Source organism: Bos taurus, chromosome 20 (assembly GCF_002263795.3).
Source record: "Bos taurus isolate L1 Dominette 01449 registration number 42190680 breed Hereford chromosome 20, ARS-UCD2.0, whole genome shotgun sequence".
NCBI classification, from domain to species: domain Eukaryota; kingdom Metazoa; phylum Chordata; class Mammalia; order Artiodactyla; family Bovidae; genus Bos; species Bos taurus.
In genome coordinates this window covers 37,012,117-37,029,234 of record NC_037347.1, presented here as the reverse complement: position 1 = coordinate 37,029,234, position 17,118 = coordinate 37,012,117, and the positions used below count along the sequence as shown (strand labels likewise).

The window sequence follows — 17,118 nt, the reverse complement described above, 5'->3', positions numbered from 1 at the left end:
CAGTCCTGGGTGTTCATTGGAAGGACTGATGCTGAAGCTGAAACTCCAATACTTTGGCCACCTCATGTGAAGAGCTGACTCATTGGAAAAGACCCTAATGCTGGGAGGGATTGGGGGCAGGAGGAGAAGGGGATGACAGAGGATGAGATTGTTGGATGGCATCACCGACTTAATTGATGTGGATTTGGGTGGACTCCGGCAGTTGGTGATGGACAGGGAGGCCTGGTGTGCCGCGGTTCATGGAGTCGCAGAGTTGGACACGACTGAGTGACTGAACTGAACTTGAGATTCTGATTTTTACTTTTGTAAACTTCAGTAGCATCCTCATGTCACACCAGGAATCTGAAATTTCTTCTGAATGAAAAGGAAGGGGTTAATATATTTAGGTTTACATTCTTGAAAACTGACTTTAGTGTGGGGGGAAAAATGAAGGTGTCCAATGAGAGGGAGGAAAACTACAGACTATTGTTATGTGTATTAATGAAGTAGGATACCTGATTAAACTCTAAAAACCTAAACTACTGAGGTAATTGAAGAGATATTTCATTAAATAAATAGATTTGCCTAGAATTTGGTGACTGAGACTTCCTTGGAGGTCCAGTGGCTAAGAATCCTTGCTTCCACTGCAGGGGGAGTGGGTTTGATCCCTGGTCTGGGAACTAAGATCCCACATACCATATGGGGAAAAAAATTCGTGACTAATTAGATTTGGAGGGAAGGGAAAGAATTTAAAGATGAGATCCGAATGTCTGACTTGAATCATTAGATGATAAAGACTGAGGTAGAAAAGAGGAACAGAAGGAGGCAGGGGCCAGGGAGAGAGGAATGAGTGCTTTACTCATGTTTTGAATGAGGAGCTTCAGCAGTCATTCAACTGGAAATGTTCATTACAAAGGCAGGCACTCCGGTGCGGGCTGGAGATATGATACAATAGTCCTGGCTTCCACATGGCAAACTGGTTAAGGTTTAAAATTTATTATCTATTTATTTTGTCTATTTACTATCTATTTTTTATTTATTAGTTATTATCTATTTATAAAAGACAGAAATGGTATGGATCTAACAGAAGCAGAATATATTAAGATGTGGTAAGAAAACACAGAACTATACAAAAAGATCTTAATGATCTGGATTACAATGATGGTGTGATCACTCTACTTAGAGCCAGACATTCTGGAGTGTGAAGTCAAGTGGGCCTTTGGAAGCATCAATATGAATAAAGCTAATGGAGGTGATGGAATCCAGCTGAGCTATTTCAAATCCTAAGAGAGGATGCTGTCAAAACTGATGCACTCAATATGCCAACAAATTTGGAAAACTCAGCAGTGGTTACAGGATTGGAAAAGGTCAGTTTTCATTCCAATCCCAAGGAAGGGCAATGCCAAAGAATGTTTAAACTATTGCACAACTGCACTCATTTCACACACTAGCAGAGTGATGCTCAAGATCCTCCAAGTTAGGCTTCAATAGTACGTGAACTGAGAATTTCCAGCTATTCAAGCTGGATATAGCAAAGGCAGAGGAACCAGAGATCAAATTGCCAACATCCACTGGATCATAGAAAAAGCAAAAGAATTCCAGAACATCTACTGCTGCTTCATTGACTATGCTAAAGTCTTTGACTGTGTGGATCACAACAAACTGTGGAAAATTCTTAAAAGAGATTGGAATACCAGACCACCTTACCTGCCTGCTGAGAAACCTGTAAGCAGGTCAAGAAACAAGTTAGAACAGGACATGGAACAATGGACTGGTTGTAAATTGGGAAAGGAGCACATCAAGGCTATACATTGTAACCCTGTTTATTTAACTTATATGCAGAATACATCATGTGAAATGTTGGGATGGATGAAGCACAAGCTGGAATCAAAATTGCTGGGAGAAATATCAGTAACCTCAGATATGCAGATGACACCATCCTTATGGCAGAACATTGAAAATTGTGATAGACTTTATTTTCTTGGGCTCCTAAATCACTGAAGATGGTGATTGCAGCCATGAAATTAAGACGCTTGCTCTTTGGAAGAAAAACTGACAAACCTAGATAGTGTATTAAAAAAACAGAGGTCTGTATAGTCAAAGCTATGGTTTTTCTGGTAGTCATGTATGGATATAAGAATTGGACCATAAAGAAGGCTAAATGCTCAAGAATTGATGCTTTTGAAATGTGGTGTTGGAGAAGACTCTGAGAGTCCTGAATATTCATTGAAAGGACTGATGCTGAAGCTCCAATACTTTGGCCACCTGATACAAAGAGCTGACTCACTGGAAAAGACCCCGATGCTGGTAAAGACTAAACGCGGGAGAAGGGGATGACAGAGGATGAGATGGTTGGATAGCATCACCAACTCAATGGACATGAGTTTGAGCAAGCTCCAGAAGATAGTGAAGGACAGGGAAGCCTGGTGTGCTATGGTCCCTGGGGTGGCAGAGAGTCAGACATGACTGAGCAACTGAACAGCAACAATTTTTGGCTGCACTGGGTCTTCACTGCTGAGTGTGGGCTTTCTGTATTTGCAGCAAACAAGGGGCTACTCTTTCTTATTGTGCATAGGCTTCTCACTGCATGGGCTCTTGTTGCTGAGCACGGGCTCTTGGCTCATGTGCTTCAGTTACTCAGTGCAATGTGGGATCTTCCTGGAGCAGGGATTGAACTAGTATTCCCTGCATTGGCAGGTGGTTTCTTAACCACTGGACGATCAGGGAAGTCCCCTTGATTAATCTTAAAAAGAGTTATTCTTCCATAGCTAAGTTCTAAAATAAATGTTTAATTTCTAACATAATACAGTAGGTATGTTCATCCAAAAGGAAGAAGAGTAAAAACAATAGTATTTTAACTAATATGTGAAGCAGAACAACAAAATAATAAAAATAGATTACATAAGCTCTTACAAATTTTTGGATTTAAAAAAGTCTTATCACTTGGCTTCAACCTCCTTATGAGGAAACTTTCCTGATAAGCAAAATAAAACTTTCAAGAGTTTAAATGATTTATCAGAAGACTCAAAAATATTCTGAAAAAAATTATTAAGGGAATTTAAATGAAAAAACTGATAAAAAATGGAAGGAAAGCATATGCCTTTCAAGACATTTAGATTCAGTGTTCTATTTCTTTATTTCCTTGATACAACTGTATCCCTATCATATTTTCCCCCTCATGAATAAGAGGAAAAAGGATGGAGGAGGGAAGTATCCTGAGAAGAGAATGAGGAATCTGTGAGCCCTGAGATGAAGTCAACTATAAAACATAAAAGATGAGAGCAGAGAGGTTTTCAACAAACAAGTCACTAGTAAGTCAGATGTATTATACTAAAGAAATGCTGAACATACATTTCAGGACTAATATCCCATACCTTGTACAGTTAAAAAACATTTCTCTTAAAAAATTTTTTTGTATTTATTTAGCTGCACTGGGTCTTAGTTGTGGCACGTGGGACCTTCTTTGCCACATGCAGAATCTCTAGTTGCAGCCAGCATGTGGGATCTAGTTTCCTGACCAGGGATGGAACCTACCCCTGCACTGGGGGCTTGGAGTCTTAACCATTGGTCTACCAGGAAGTCCCCCAAACAGCCCTTTCTCTTTCTTAACCATTTTGCTACACTAAAATGATCTATTTAGAAATCTGTGTCACAATCAGGACTTTCAATGACTCCTCACTGCTTACAATGAATGCACTGTTTCATATATTCCACTTATCATTCATTGTCTATAGATGTTTAATATTTAATAGTCACTATAAATAATGTGTTGAATGAAAACCAGATATAAAGTATATAAACCAAGTTGATAAATGTGATACAACGCTACTTCAAGTTTGATCCACTTACTACCAGTATCATTATCACATTGAAGGTGGAATATCTGTTTTGAACAGGTTATTGAAGTGATTCTTACGAATGTTAAGGTTTTACAGTCTCCCAGATGATTAAAGAGGAGAAGAGGATCTTAATTTCTCTTAGTACTCTTACCCTCCAAAGGATATTGAAAACATTCGCTATGTGGCTAGAGTTCTTAAAGGTGTTATGTAAGGTGTTACATAAACAAAAGAAATGGTTCAGATTTCTGGATTCTTAAAGACCATTTAGCCACATTAGCTTACATTCCTTATGAAAGATGTAGCTTCATTATTTTGAGTTCCATAAACTTAACATACATATTAATGTTCTTGTGAGTAAATGTGCTTGTAGCAGAACTGGAATCACGGCTAAATATAGCCTTTAAGCCAAGACTTTCATTTTAAGTAGACATGATAGAATTTTAAATTTACAGAATTAACAATGTGTAGCATACATTCATTTTACATATTAAAAAAAATCTAAACTTAAGGAACTGAAAAGCTGAAAAATGAGAGGTGGTGGGGCCTAATAAGAAGGTATTAACATCCTATTAAATATTATAAATAAGGAGACTATAGGAGAAAGGGAGCTAAATTCTAAGAGAATAACTGTGGAGATGGGAAAACCGTTAGACATACATTAGTGACAACAGGTAGAAGGTCATTACTCTGGTAACGAAAGGTAAGAGGAAAGGAGTCCATGTTCTTGTTTTTCTGTGAGTCCTTGTCACTCGCCAGACTTTTCTCTTTTGTTGCCATGACTTTGGGCACTTGGTTTTGCCATCCTAATTCTGCTGGAATATTAGGAACTATATTATGAACAGTTTTGCTTCATATATGGTGTGTCTTGGGTAAACCTCAGGTGTTGTGGTTACTGATGAGCAAGGGAGGAGGCATCAGATGGGAAGCTCCATCCTGAACTGGTTATATCTTCTAACACAGTGGTCCTCAACCTGACATGTACTGGAACATCATGAAGGGCATTAAAACAGAGTGCTGGGCTGGAGAATCGGAATTTCTAACAAATGTCCAGATGCTGCTGATGTGCTGGTCTGGTGCACACACTTTGAGAACCACCAGTTTAAAGGAATCAGTAGTCCCACGACAAAGAAGAGTTAGGTGGATGATGAGGGAAAACAGCATCTCCCTGGAGGGGAGACAGGACATAGACCATTAATTACAAGTTTATCACTTGCTCAGAAAAAACAACCAGGTGTGTACTACAAGGACTGAAACTGACAAAATCAGTAGTTAGAAGAAATTTTTTTCCAAAGATGAACCCAAAAATTTAAAAAACTTTTAAAAAGAGACTGTTTATTTGCTTATTTAAGAACTGTTGTAGAATCTACTATTACGGAACTGGACCTATTCAGCTAGCCTATTTAAGTTTCGATACTTGAACTAACTTGACAATGAGCATATAAATTCAAAACAAGAGTTTTTTACTTGTTTATCCTTGTATTAAAATCATAAATAATCTTATTTGTTTTTAACTTGATTATTAAAAAGCAAAATAGTATTATGTAGTAAAAAAGAATTCACCTGCAAATGTACTCTGCTGATACCAGCCATTTATTAAAAACGCATTTCTACTAAAATTGTTCTTAAATTCTTAGATTTAGAGTATGTGATAGCTGGACCCAGCTGAGTTTTTATTTTACAGATTAAAAACGCAGGGATGAAAATACATTACAATAATTAATGTAGCCGTTCTAGTTTAGCCTGAAGAGATTTAAAGTTTCCAGTGATGGCTTGTACTGCTGCTGAGGAGCTCATTGACTGGAGCTCGACCAGATAACCACAAACAGCATCCAGGCAGAGATTTGTGAATCTTCTCCTGTAAAGAAAAAGACACCCATTCAGCCATCTACAGATTCAGAAACATTTCCTCCTACAGGACTTCCCTTCAACTTCTGCTAATCTTACTCAGTAAAGGCCCGCAGAAGAGGAAGGATCATGTGATTAAGTAAATGGCAAATAAATGAAAACAGAGAAAGACACTCGGGGGGTAGGTGGATTACCACATACCACCATTTTCCTCTCGAAGATTGTTACAATGAGAAGGAAGGCAGTAAGGAATGACTCCTTAAATTAGTATTAAATATTTACATTCATTTGGTCTCCTCAAACAAATGTATTTTGAAACGGCCAATAATATCACAAAAGACACAATGGCACTTCCTAAGCTGCTCATTCAAGATGGAAGGCGTTTAGCAGTAATTCATTAATTTTATCCTTTCATTTACAGGGAGAAATCAGGACAAGGGCTGGAAAATGGAAAAACTCTCACCTTTTATATGTGCTAACTGATATCAAATAGTTTCTGCAAACATACACGAGTTTAAATCTCGCATACTTCTTTGAGTCTCTGTATTGTGCCCCACAATCTCCAAATTTGTTACCCAGATATTTATTCAATGCATTTAAAAACCTTTGGTATACAACACAGTATCTAATTCATAGTTACCTCTCACAATTTAAAACTTGGCTAGGATTTTCAACATATCTTGTCAATAGTACATGTATACAATCCAAAAGGTGTAGTGGCTTCTTCATTCTGTTCCAGAATGGATCCTATAAAGAAAAAACACATAGTCAGTTTTAAGGTGAATTGTGTCCACTCATTTTCCCCTCACTTACGTTAGTTAAAATACTCATCAGAGTTCAGTGCACTGAACACTGCACTGTGAAGTCATTTAGGAAGAATATTTGATGTATCATTGCACTTTGCAGAGCATATGAATTTGCTGTTTAGGAACCTGAGACAACAGGAAAAAAAAGAATCCATTTCTTCCTATTGACTGTGACACGATTCTTACCTGGAACCTATGCAGATTTAATCTGGTAGTGTGAATAAGAGACTAAACCAAAAAAAAGACTAAACCAGTAGTCAGAGAATCTTAATTCTAGTTCTGACTCCACCATTACTAGCCATGTGACTTGAATAGGTTATTTAACATCTCTGCTCTTGTCAGATGTAAATGGGATATTATTAGTTGTTCATTTTTGTGAAAGGCTCAGTGTGAGTTTTAATGAGATAAGTAAGTGCCTTGGAAAGCACTGTATGAAATGTTCTGATGAAGCTACTATAATCACGACTAGTATTAAACACAAGCCAGTTCAACAGGTTTCGTTTAGTTCTTTCATCTTAGGATAAAAATTACACAACTTAAGTCCAATAAGGTTAAATATGGTGAGGAAGATCTTTTTTAAAAAAACTGAGGTATAACTGACATGTAACATTGTACTAGTTTCAGAGTGATTTGCTGAATAGAGTGATTTGCTGTTTGCGTTCAAAATGATGCAATATGATCACCATAATAAGCCTAGTTATCCTCTGTCACCATATAGTTAAATTTTCCTTTTCTTGTGGAGAGAAAGATCTTTAAGCACTGATATTTTACATGAGGTTACAAGGACTGAGAACAAATATTTTGTTTTTACAGTGAATGATATTTTGTTCTTTATTAATTTACTTTTCTTTTTTGGCTGTGCTGCGTTTTCATTGTGCACTCAGGCTCTCTAGCTGTGGTGTGTGGGCTCATCTGCCCTGTGGCACGTGGGATCTCAGTTCCCCGGCCAGGGATCAAACCTACATGTCCTGTGTTGGGAGGTGGATTCTTAATCTCTGGACCACCAGGAAAGGCTCTATTCCTTTACAGTAAGTAATTCTTAATGTATTTAGCCTATTTGGCTAAAAGTAAAGCATATGTAATTATGCTTTATTGATACTGAAAAATATTTGATTTTTATCATGGTATATAACAAAGCAACTCTCATTACTGGTATCAAAAGTCTGAAGCATGATAATTTCTGATACTCAACAAAGGAAGCAAATTTCTGATGCAACTCTATTATATGATACTTGTAAGCACACAACCAAAAAAATCCGCTCCTGTATCTAGAAAATTAAATTGATTTAACTAAATTATTTTATTTAATATTTTCCTTACCCGTGACTTGAACAAGTGATCATATACTTCCAGTAGTCTAGGTAATGGCACTCCAATTTCATTCATTGTCTGTATCACAAAACCCACATCCCAGTTCAAAGTACAAACTTGCTGCTCTAAGAACTGCACGATAAAATCTGGGGAGAGAAAAAGATCAGTGGGGATTGTTAACTTTACTTTTGCCCAGTGTTGCCAAGATAGAATTGACATATAGCACTGTGTAAGTTTAAGGTGTAAATGTGATGATCTAAAACATATTGCCAAATGTTTTCCACGATCAAATTAGTTAACATGTCCTTCACTTCATAGAATCACTAATTTTTGTTGTTCTAGATTTGTTAACACTTGATACTAAAAAGTAGGTCTTATTCATAACTGAGAAGCTTCTAGAGGGAAATTTTTTAAAAAACAATTTTCAAAACAAATAATTCTTTGAATATAAAATAAGGCATATACCAAAACAGGCAAACCTATAGAGACAGAAAGGAGATTAGCGGGTGCTTAAGGCTGAGGGTGGATATTTCTTTTTGATGAAAATGGTGATGAAAATGGTCTAAATTTAACTGTGATGGTTGCACAACTCTGCAAATATGCTAAAACCATTCGCTTACACACTTCAAAGCTATTAGGGAAAAAACTATTAGAGTGAATGTAGAAAAAAGCAAAAGGTACAAGTGGAGAACAGAGATCATTGACAATCACACTTTTAGAGAGGGCCTGCTTATATATATATTTTTTTAATTTATTCAATTATTCATTTATTTATTTCTTGGCTGTGCAGAGTCTCAGTTGCGGCACACAGGAACTTTGACCTTTATTGTGGCATGAAAGATGTGTAGTTGCACCATGAGGAATCTTTAGTTGTGGCATGTGGGATCTAGTTCCCCCATCAGAATCAAACCCAGGCCCCCTGCTCGGGGAGCATGGAATCTTAAATGCTGGACCACCAGGGAAGTCTCATGATAAGAGTTCCTTACTATCTTGAAACACTGGATCTTAACAGCTTTTCAGAAAAAGAAGGGGTGCTGTATCTTGATTTTAGAAATATTAAATATAATATTCATAAGATTCTTCTTTATTTTGGTGACTCTAATTGTGGTCCCACTCTCACTTTTTACTACCTGTTATATCAGAAATAAGCTCTTAACAGAAGCAATCAAATTCATATTTATGGTACCTAAAATCTGAGACTGACCAATGTGAATAGCCATGGGCAAGAAGAATCACTAAAGATTGAACAGTTAACTACAGTTAACAGGTAACTACAAGTTACCACACAGAAATTCTGGAGAGGTAATAGAAATTCTAAAGTCTCAATTTGTTCCAGCTTGAAGTCTCTTGTTTGCCTTTGACAGAGTGATAGAAAAAGGAAGTTCTCTTCTATTCTAAATTTTATTGGGCTGCACAACTAACAATCTTAAGCCAGAGAAGAAATACCCTCAAAAGGTACTGTGCACAACGTGGTCATTTTGCTATTAAAATTGTCAAGCTTCACATACTCATATGGTTGCTCTTTATTTTATCAATCAATGGAAACAGTGACAGACTATTTTGGGGGGCTCCAAAATCACTGCAGATGGTGAATGCAGCCATGAAATTAAAAGATGATTGCTCCTTGGAAGAAAAGCTATGACCAATCTAGACAGCATATTAAAAGAAAAGATAGGTGCACTGGGATGACCCAGAGGGATGGTACGGGGAGGGAGGTGGGAGGGGGGTTCAGAATGGGGAGCACGTGTACACCTGTGGCAGATTCATGTTGATGTATGGCAAAACCAATACAATATTGTAAAGTAATTAGCCTCCAATTAAAATGAATAAATTAAAAAAAAGAAAAGACATTACTTTGCCAATAAAGGTCCGTCTAGTCAAAGCTATGGTTTTTCCAGAAGTCATGTATGGATGTGAGAGTTGGGACTATAAACAAAGCTGAGCGCTGAAGAATTGATGCTTTTGAACTGTGGTGTTGGAGAAGACTCTTGAGAGTCCCTTGGACTGCAAGGAGATCCAACCAGTCCATCCTAAAGGAGATCAGTCCTGGGTGTTCACTGGAAGGACTGATGTTGAAGCTGAAACTCCAATACTTTGGCCACTTGATGCGAAGAACTGACTCATTTGAAAAGACCCTGATGCTGGGAAAGATTGAAGGCAGGACGAGAAGGGGACGACAGAGGATGATGGTTGGATGGCATCACCGACTCGATGGACATGAGTTTGAGCAAGCTCTGGGAGTTGGTGATGGACAGGGAAGCGTGGCGTGGTGCAGTCCATGGAGTCGCAAAGAGTCGGACACGACTGAGCAATTGAACTGAACTGAAAGGGCACAGGCAGTTTTTAATACTGTACTTATAAGAAATAAGGATATGATTGTAACAGTTTTATTTCTTACCATGTCCAGGGAATAAATCCTAAATCAGAGAAGACCTGTAAACAAGTCTGTATCTTTATATTTTAAAAACAATATAAGGTTATAAGTATCTTCATGTTTCTCATCACTTTTCGAAAGCACAAAGTGCTTATTTAACATTCTACTGTATGAATGTATTTATGTTGAGTCTATTGTTTTACGACCGAAGAAGACATTACAAGTTGGCAAATGGCTCATAATAGAGTTTCCTACCTTACAAATTTGGTTAAGAAAGGGATTCACAGAAATTACATTTTTAACACAACTACTTGCTATTTTAAAGAAAAATATGTCCTCAATATTCAGGGAGCAGTTAAACCAATCACAGATCATCAACACATGAAAACATCAGCTATTTTTCCCTTCTCTTCAAACTTGTATAACGTTGCCAATAATATAACACTGTGGTCTGTTAGTACTATTTCAACATAGCTATATAAACCTGGAAGGTCAAGCAAAGAAAGTTTCACATCCAAAACTATTCATCAACAGATCCTACTAGTCTTTGGAAGTGTTTTTTTCTGGAGAGGTAGAATTAACTGCAAAGCTGATAAATTGCAACAACAAAATGATTTTGCTCTAAAAACCATTATTTCTCCATGTCAATGAAGAACACCATCAAAACAAAGAGAAGACAAAAGCCCCATGACTGCAGCTGAAGTTATGGCTCACCGAGAGGAAAGAAGCGAGGCGTGCCGGCATATATCTTGCCCAGGAGCACAATCTTGAGACTAAGAGCATGCATCCTGTCTGGGGAGCTCAACGTCACACTTTCATTTAGTTCTGTAAAAAGAGGTCATGAGAAACCCAAAGTAGTTTTTTTTTTTTTTTTTAATTTTTGGCCTTGTGGCATGGGACGTAGTTCCCTGAAAGTGAAATTGTTAGTCACTCAGTCAAATCCTACTCCTTGTAGACCCCATGGACTGTAGCCCACCAGGCTCCTCTGTCCATGGGATTTCCCAGGCAAGAATACTGGAGTGGGTTGCCATTTCCTTCTCCTCAAAGTGTTTTTAATGTGAAAAGTTTAAACTATTTTACTGTGTCTCAAGGGACAAAATACGATAGAGCTTTGTGTATTCACATTAATATAATGAGCAGATTCTATGTTTCCGTTAGTGTCTGATATACTTTCATCTTAGAAGGGGACTGGTTATGGGATTCTGAGCTAAGTTTCTCAGAATTCCTTACTAAGCAGTACAAACCACAAAAATCACAATCTTTTCTGAGGGTCCTCTCAAACATTCACTGGAATCCTTCTCTAGAGGATCACCTTCAACCATATCCAGGTACCTGTCACTTACCCTCTGCTTAGATATATACAATTTTCATGAGCCCTTAATATATGATCACTCACAGTGTACATTCACTCTTCTACCAAGTCATTAAATAATGTGTAGCTAACAGACCTAGCTGTGAACACTTACCTTTTTCTATGATATCTTGCCAAAGTGTCTGCACCAGTATAGGGTCTGAATAACCAGCACAGTGAATTATTGCAAGTTTACATTCTGCAAGTTTAAATGGGTCAGCAAACTCCCCATAAAGCTGTAGGAGAAAATGCCAACATCCATCAAGAGGTTAGTATTCAGAAATTAACAATAAAGAACCCACTGAAAGTCAAAAGTAACCAAAGATGTTATCTGAAGTTCCTAAGATATGATATAAATATGTGATGGTGTGTAGGTTGTCATAATGCCAGATTAAGAATGGTTAACGCATTTAAACAGATTTCAATAGGTGTGCCTTTTTTTCCCCCCTTGGCTAAGAGCAAGATGCCGCAGTGACACTTCTTTTAGAACTAGTATTGTCCAAACTAAGGTTTGAAAAGATCATGGATAAACTGACAAATCTAAGGGTGCTTCTGGGTACTCAGAGAAATGTCCAGTAATAACTGAAAAAGAAACTGTTCCAGAGGGTACAGAGTGGGAGAGGCTTGGCAAGTTGGGCAAATATAAATTATTCTTTCAAGACAAGAAGCAGTCCATAAATTAGACGGCAGGAGTTTTAACAAAGCCCCATTTGAGGTTCATAGATTCTTGACAGAAAGTGGCCTGGAAAGAGAAACATGCTCTAAGGGTGAGGTAACACGGTGGTTTCAGCCCAGTGACGAGCTCCCAAAGATGGCTCAACTGCTTTCTTAAAGGAAAATGCAAAAGAAACAAGGAATTTGTAGATAATAGCTGATTATCATAGGGATTTCATTTGCCTTTTTGTTACCTTAGTTATGTCCATTAGTTCAGAATCCAGCTGAGAAATTGCATCCTGTACAGAAGAATGATGGGAATATTGCCTTTGTAGTGTCTCTTGTATCTGAAGTTGGATCCTGGCAACCTGGTTTGGGTAGAAAAAAGCAAATCGTAAGTTCTTCATGATAAATCACCAGGTATTTGGAGAAATGACTCCTAGTATCTGACTTTAAGTTTGTTTGCTAAATAACAAATTTTAAGTTTGTTAAAATAATAGCATAGTAACTATAGTTAATGATACTGTATTGCATATTTAGAAAGTTGCCTAGAGAGTAGATATTAAAAAGATCTCATCACAAGAAAAAAAAATTTTTGTAATCATTTATGGTGACAAATGCTCACCAGACTTATTGTGATCCTTTTACAATATATAGAAAAATTTAATCATTATGTTGTACACCTGAGCAATTGTTATATGTCAATTCTACCTCGATAAAAAAAATGTATAAAGGCTTTTATTAGAACAGACTATCAACCCTTCATTACAACAAAGAGGATTACATAGGGACTGGGCTGTGCCTGAGAGCCTTTGCTGCCCACCAACACCAGTTTCTCCCATGATTACAGCCAGACAAAATGGCCAGAACTCTACTTCACAGCCTCCTTTGCATGGAGTCTGGCCCTAAGACTAAGTTCTCTTCAAGGCAATGTGAACATAAGTATGCCACTTCAGGGCTGAGGTTTTTAAGAGTGAATGTGCTTCTGACATGCTCTCTTCACACTTCTTCCCTCTGATCAAAAAAAAAAAAAAAAAAAAGGTAAGACTATTGGAATGGTAGAACCAGAAAATAGAATTTGGGAAGTGACATCAACCAAGTGGAAGGAAGCCACATGCCAATCAGGAACACCAACTCTGGATTTTTGTGAATGAGGAATAAGCTTTTGTATATGGACCACTACATATACATTAGTGTGTCTCTTAGTAAAGGCTTTAGCCCACTCTACTTCACACATCTATTAATAATCTCTGGAATTAATGGTGAATGCAATATAATCTGCTTAGTGTTAGAAGAGTTAGAATTAACCTTTAGAAATGTCACAGAGAAAACTTTTAGATTATAGCAATGCCCTAGGACCCAAGTGCTGTATTGTTAAAATCTTTTATTTATATATAAATATGAAAAGAAAGAAAGAAGGCAGAAGAGATTAAAATTAATACTGACTGCTACAGACCTACTATTTATTAGAGGAAGAGAGAAGTGGACTAACACGTGGCTAATCATCAGTGTGGACAGGCTGAAGTATTGTTAGCACTTACTTCCATTTTTTCCTCTAATTCGTGAAGGAATTCACCGTCTGCAGCTGTTGATGAAATGGCAGTGGAACTTTTGGCACTAAGAATGGCCCGAGCAATGTATTCGAGTCGCTGCTGAAGTGAAATTTCTGTGCTGGAGGAGGAAAATCCTTACTTTTATTTATGTGAATTCTTCAGGAGCCTATATATCAGTTATGATGTACTATTTTATACCAAATTAACATAAAAGGCCATTTGAAACTTGAAAAAGTAGAGGATTTCTAACAAAAGAGATCCACAATTTCAGTGAACACATAAAGAAATACTTATATCCAAAAAATTATCTATTTTAAAACTTCACTATATTAAAACTTGGAACCTTCTAAAGTTAAAGAAAACTTTTTATTATTCCTCATATTCTTCATTTCTCTACCTTAATGTGGCCAAATCCAAATTGATACCCAAAATACAGAAACTTCTTAATTGAGAAGAAATTATATGCTCAGGTTTAAGGAAGCAAAAATTCTGAAAAAGTACAAAGACCACAAAAATGTATTGTTGATTACTCACAAAACATGCAACAGAACAGTTAAAGACTGTGATAAAAGGAGACGCTTTCTGTCAGCACTGAAGAGCAATCCTAGCACTCTTACAAGTAAATAGCTTGAAGAACCCAGAAAGACTCTTAAGTTCTGCAAACCTAAACCATGGTTTATCTCGTCCAAAGGCAAGAAGAGCCCAACACTGATCTTCAGAACACCTACATCTGGACAGTTAACCCCCATCTGCTCCTCAGAGAACGTGAGCGAAACAAAGAAACACCTCTCAGCTAAGTGTTGCTTAGTCAGAGTGACTGGGAAGAATCCAAGGGTGAACTTTAGAAATGTCTCCTGTGTAAAGGGTGAGCTATGAAAGTAAAAAAGGTTTAATGCAATTTCTGAAACTTAGGAAAAAAACCTGTATTTATTCTTAAAATACATGGAAACTGGGGTCTAAGAACAAACTCTTCCTGGCATTCTTCAGTGTTTAATGGAGAAAAATACCTTGTTAGAATGAAAAACTGAAATCTGCCTCCCTAACAGGGTGATTATGAGGGTCAAAAATATATAAAAGGTCCTTGTAAGTAGTAAAGATATACATGGACAAAGAAAACAAGACTGTACCTTCAGGAGCCTTGTTTCATAAAGGCTTTATTTCCCCCTCTCATCTCTTAAAAAAAAATAACAAAAAAACCCCACTTGAAACAAACATTTTGAAAGTGGATAACATTTCCAAATTACTTAAAGTAGAATATTCCATAGCCACCAACTTATTTGGTACAGCTTACATATATAGAAAAAGAGTATAGTGAGAAAGAGTAACATAATAGTTGAAAAATATTTTATTGTGGAAAGAGATGGATGCTAAGTTACGAGCTAAAGACTAGACGTACAGGGTCCTCACATGAAGGGAAAATTAGGTTGTATGCATGTGTGAAGTAGAAATGGACAATGGGCACTGTCCTTAAAAGAGGATTTCCAAATATTTTATAACAAGAACGTAGTAATTGTGATAACAAGGAAAAAGGTCCAAAAGTTCAAATGAAAAGGCAATTAAGGGCCACTCTAACAGTGCAAGCAATGACCGAAATGACTTACAAAGATTTGTACAGTAATGGTACTTGGATGTACAAAGAGGAATGACAAGAGTAATCCAGAAATGAGATTCTGAAGGCCTGGATAAGGTCACAGTCCATATGTGCCTCTGAGGGCAGAAAATATACTGGATAAAGAAATGAATTACAGAACCTTAAGACAGAGCTATAGTGAATTAAATATTTAATAATGCCGTCATTTCGTCTTTTGGTTTTTTTTTTTTTGGTCAATTCTTGGTTATACAAAAACTATGACTTGACCAAGGCCTTTACTCTGAAATACATTTTAGGTCTTTACTAGCTCAAATTCCTTTTCTTTCCTTTTATTAAACCAAAGACAAATTGAAGTCACTACGATATATGTCATTTTCTGTATGTGAGGGGAATTTATGAAAATCAAGTGATTATTGTGACCAAAGAGGGCAAGAAGATAAAAAATGCCTTGGGTCCACACACGCAGTAATTACAACTGCGTGACTGCACAGACACACACTCTCCCACCTGCTGTCAGCCACAGCTGGATGCTTGACGTAACCGTTCTGATTAACATGGTTTAACCACAGCTTTGCCTCAAACACCTCCTCTTCCTAACATAACCAATCTTTATGTTTTAAAAATAGCACCATATTCTTTTGGCAACATTTCAAATGAAGAGGGTCAAATTAATAATCTTTCCAAAATTGTATTGTCTTGATATGACAATCTAATTGGATATATCAATGCCTTCTGTAACAGAATTCTTAACCCTCCTTAATATATATGCTGTAAGACCTTGTCAGGAGCTTAAACCAATGTAAGAGTTGAGGAAATTGGTCTGGAATTTGTTAAACGTTTAAAATTATAACGCCTTTGAAAAGCATTTTTTGTCCTTTTAATTAATAATAGTAGTGATTTGCCATCAGTAGAAAAGAATCTAAAGACATAGTTTAAAGAAAAAGGGTTTAGAAAATAGTTTGAATAGAGTCTGTTTAGTAGAAGTTATTTGGTACCTTTACACATTATTAAAAATGAAACAAACAAAAAGAAAAACTATAAACTTCAGGTAAATCCAGGGCTTCCCATGTAGTTCAAATGGTAAAGAATCTGTCTACAATGTTGGAGACCTAGGTTCAATCTCTGGGTCAGGAAGGTCCCCTGGAGAAGGGCATGGCAACCCCTCCAGTATTCTTGCCTGGAGAATCCCCATGGACAGAGGAGCCTGGCGGGCTACAGTCCATGGAGTCACAAACAATCAGACATGACTGAGCGACCAACACTTTCACTTTAGGTAAATCCAAGTAAACTCATACAAATTCTATATATGTATAACCTGAATAAAGTTTTCTTAAAATCTTAAAATTTAAAAATTAAAGTCTGGGTGCAGTAACTAGATATGGTCCAGTTATCAATTGCTCATCACAGTGAGAATATGAGGCCATACCTATGCATGTCAGCCAATTTGGACAGGACACGAGCTGCACTGCTAAAACTTCTGTTCTTCTCGTAATACCTCCAGAGTAGATCCATATAACGAACTTTGTTTTGATCAACTTTGGCCATTCGTACTAGATGTGGCTCCAGAAATGGAGAAGCAATCTGGAAATTGTACAGTTGTTCAGAGACATTTTCTGACCACCCACTTGCTCTTTACATAATAAATATATCATCATTTTATAGGTGTGCCTTGTTTTATGAATACATAAGCAATATTATAATCCAGTAACAGATAAGAAAGGGGCAATTTTTCTCATTATAAATTATCAAAGAACTGCTATGATAGTCGTATTATGTTGATAAAAATAATTTATTACAACCCAATTGCAAGTCTTT

The 17,118-nt window shown here is 36.9% G+C and overlaps 1 protein-coding gene across 3 annotated transcripts in view; it reads right to left on the bottom strand.

Moving 5' to 3' along the window:
* Positions 1-3,096: 3,096 nt before the first annotated feature.
* Positions 3,097-17,118, bottom strand: part of NUP155 (nucleoporin 155) — a 51,717-nt gene continuing 37,695 nt past the window's right edge. The window contains exons 28-36 of one of the 3 annotated variants that reach the window (XM_024981235.2): positions 16,730-16,884; positions 13,701-13,830; positions 12,414-12,527; positions 11,621-11,741; positions 10,869-10,979; positions 7,790-7,926; positions 6,304-6,410; positions 5,530-5,673; positions 3,097-4,983 (exon numbers count right to left, since the gene is read on the bottom strand). In XM_024981235.2, the coding sequence (XP_024837003.2) occupies positions 5,535-5,673; positions 6,304-6,410; positions 7,790-7,926; positions 10,869-10,979; positions 11,621-11,741; positions 12,414-12,527; positions 13,701-13,830; positions 16,730-16,884 (1,014 nt within the window). In that variant the 3' untranslated portion in view covers positions 3,097-4,983; positions 5,530-5,534. Of the gene's footprint in view, positions 4,984-5,083; positions 5,674-6,303; positions 6,411-7,789; positions 7,927-10,868; positions 10,980-11,620; positions 11,742-12,413; positions 12,528-13,700; positions 13,831-16,729; positions 16,885-17,118 lie in introns of those variants that run through there. The other 2 variants (NM_001192107.3, XM_024981236.2) reach the window with 2 other exon arrangements.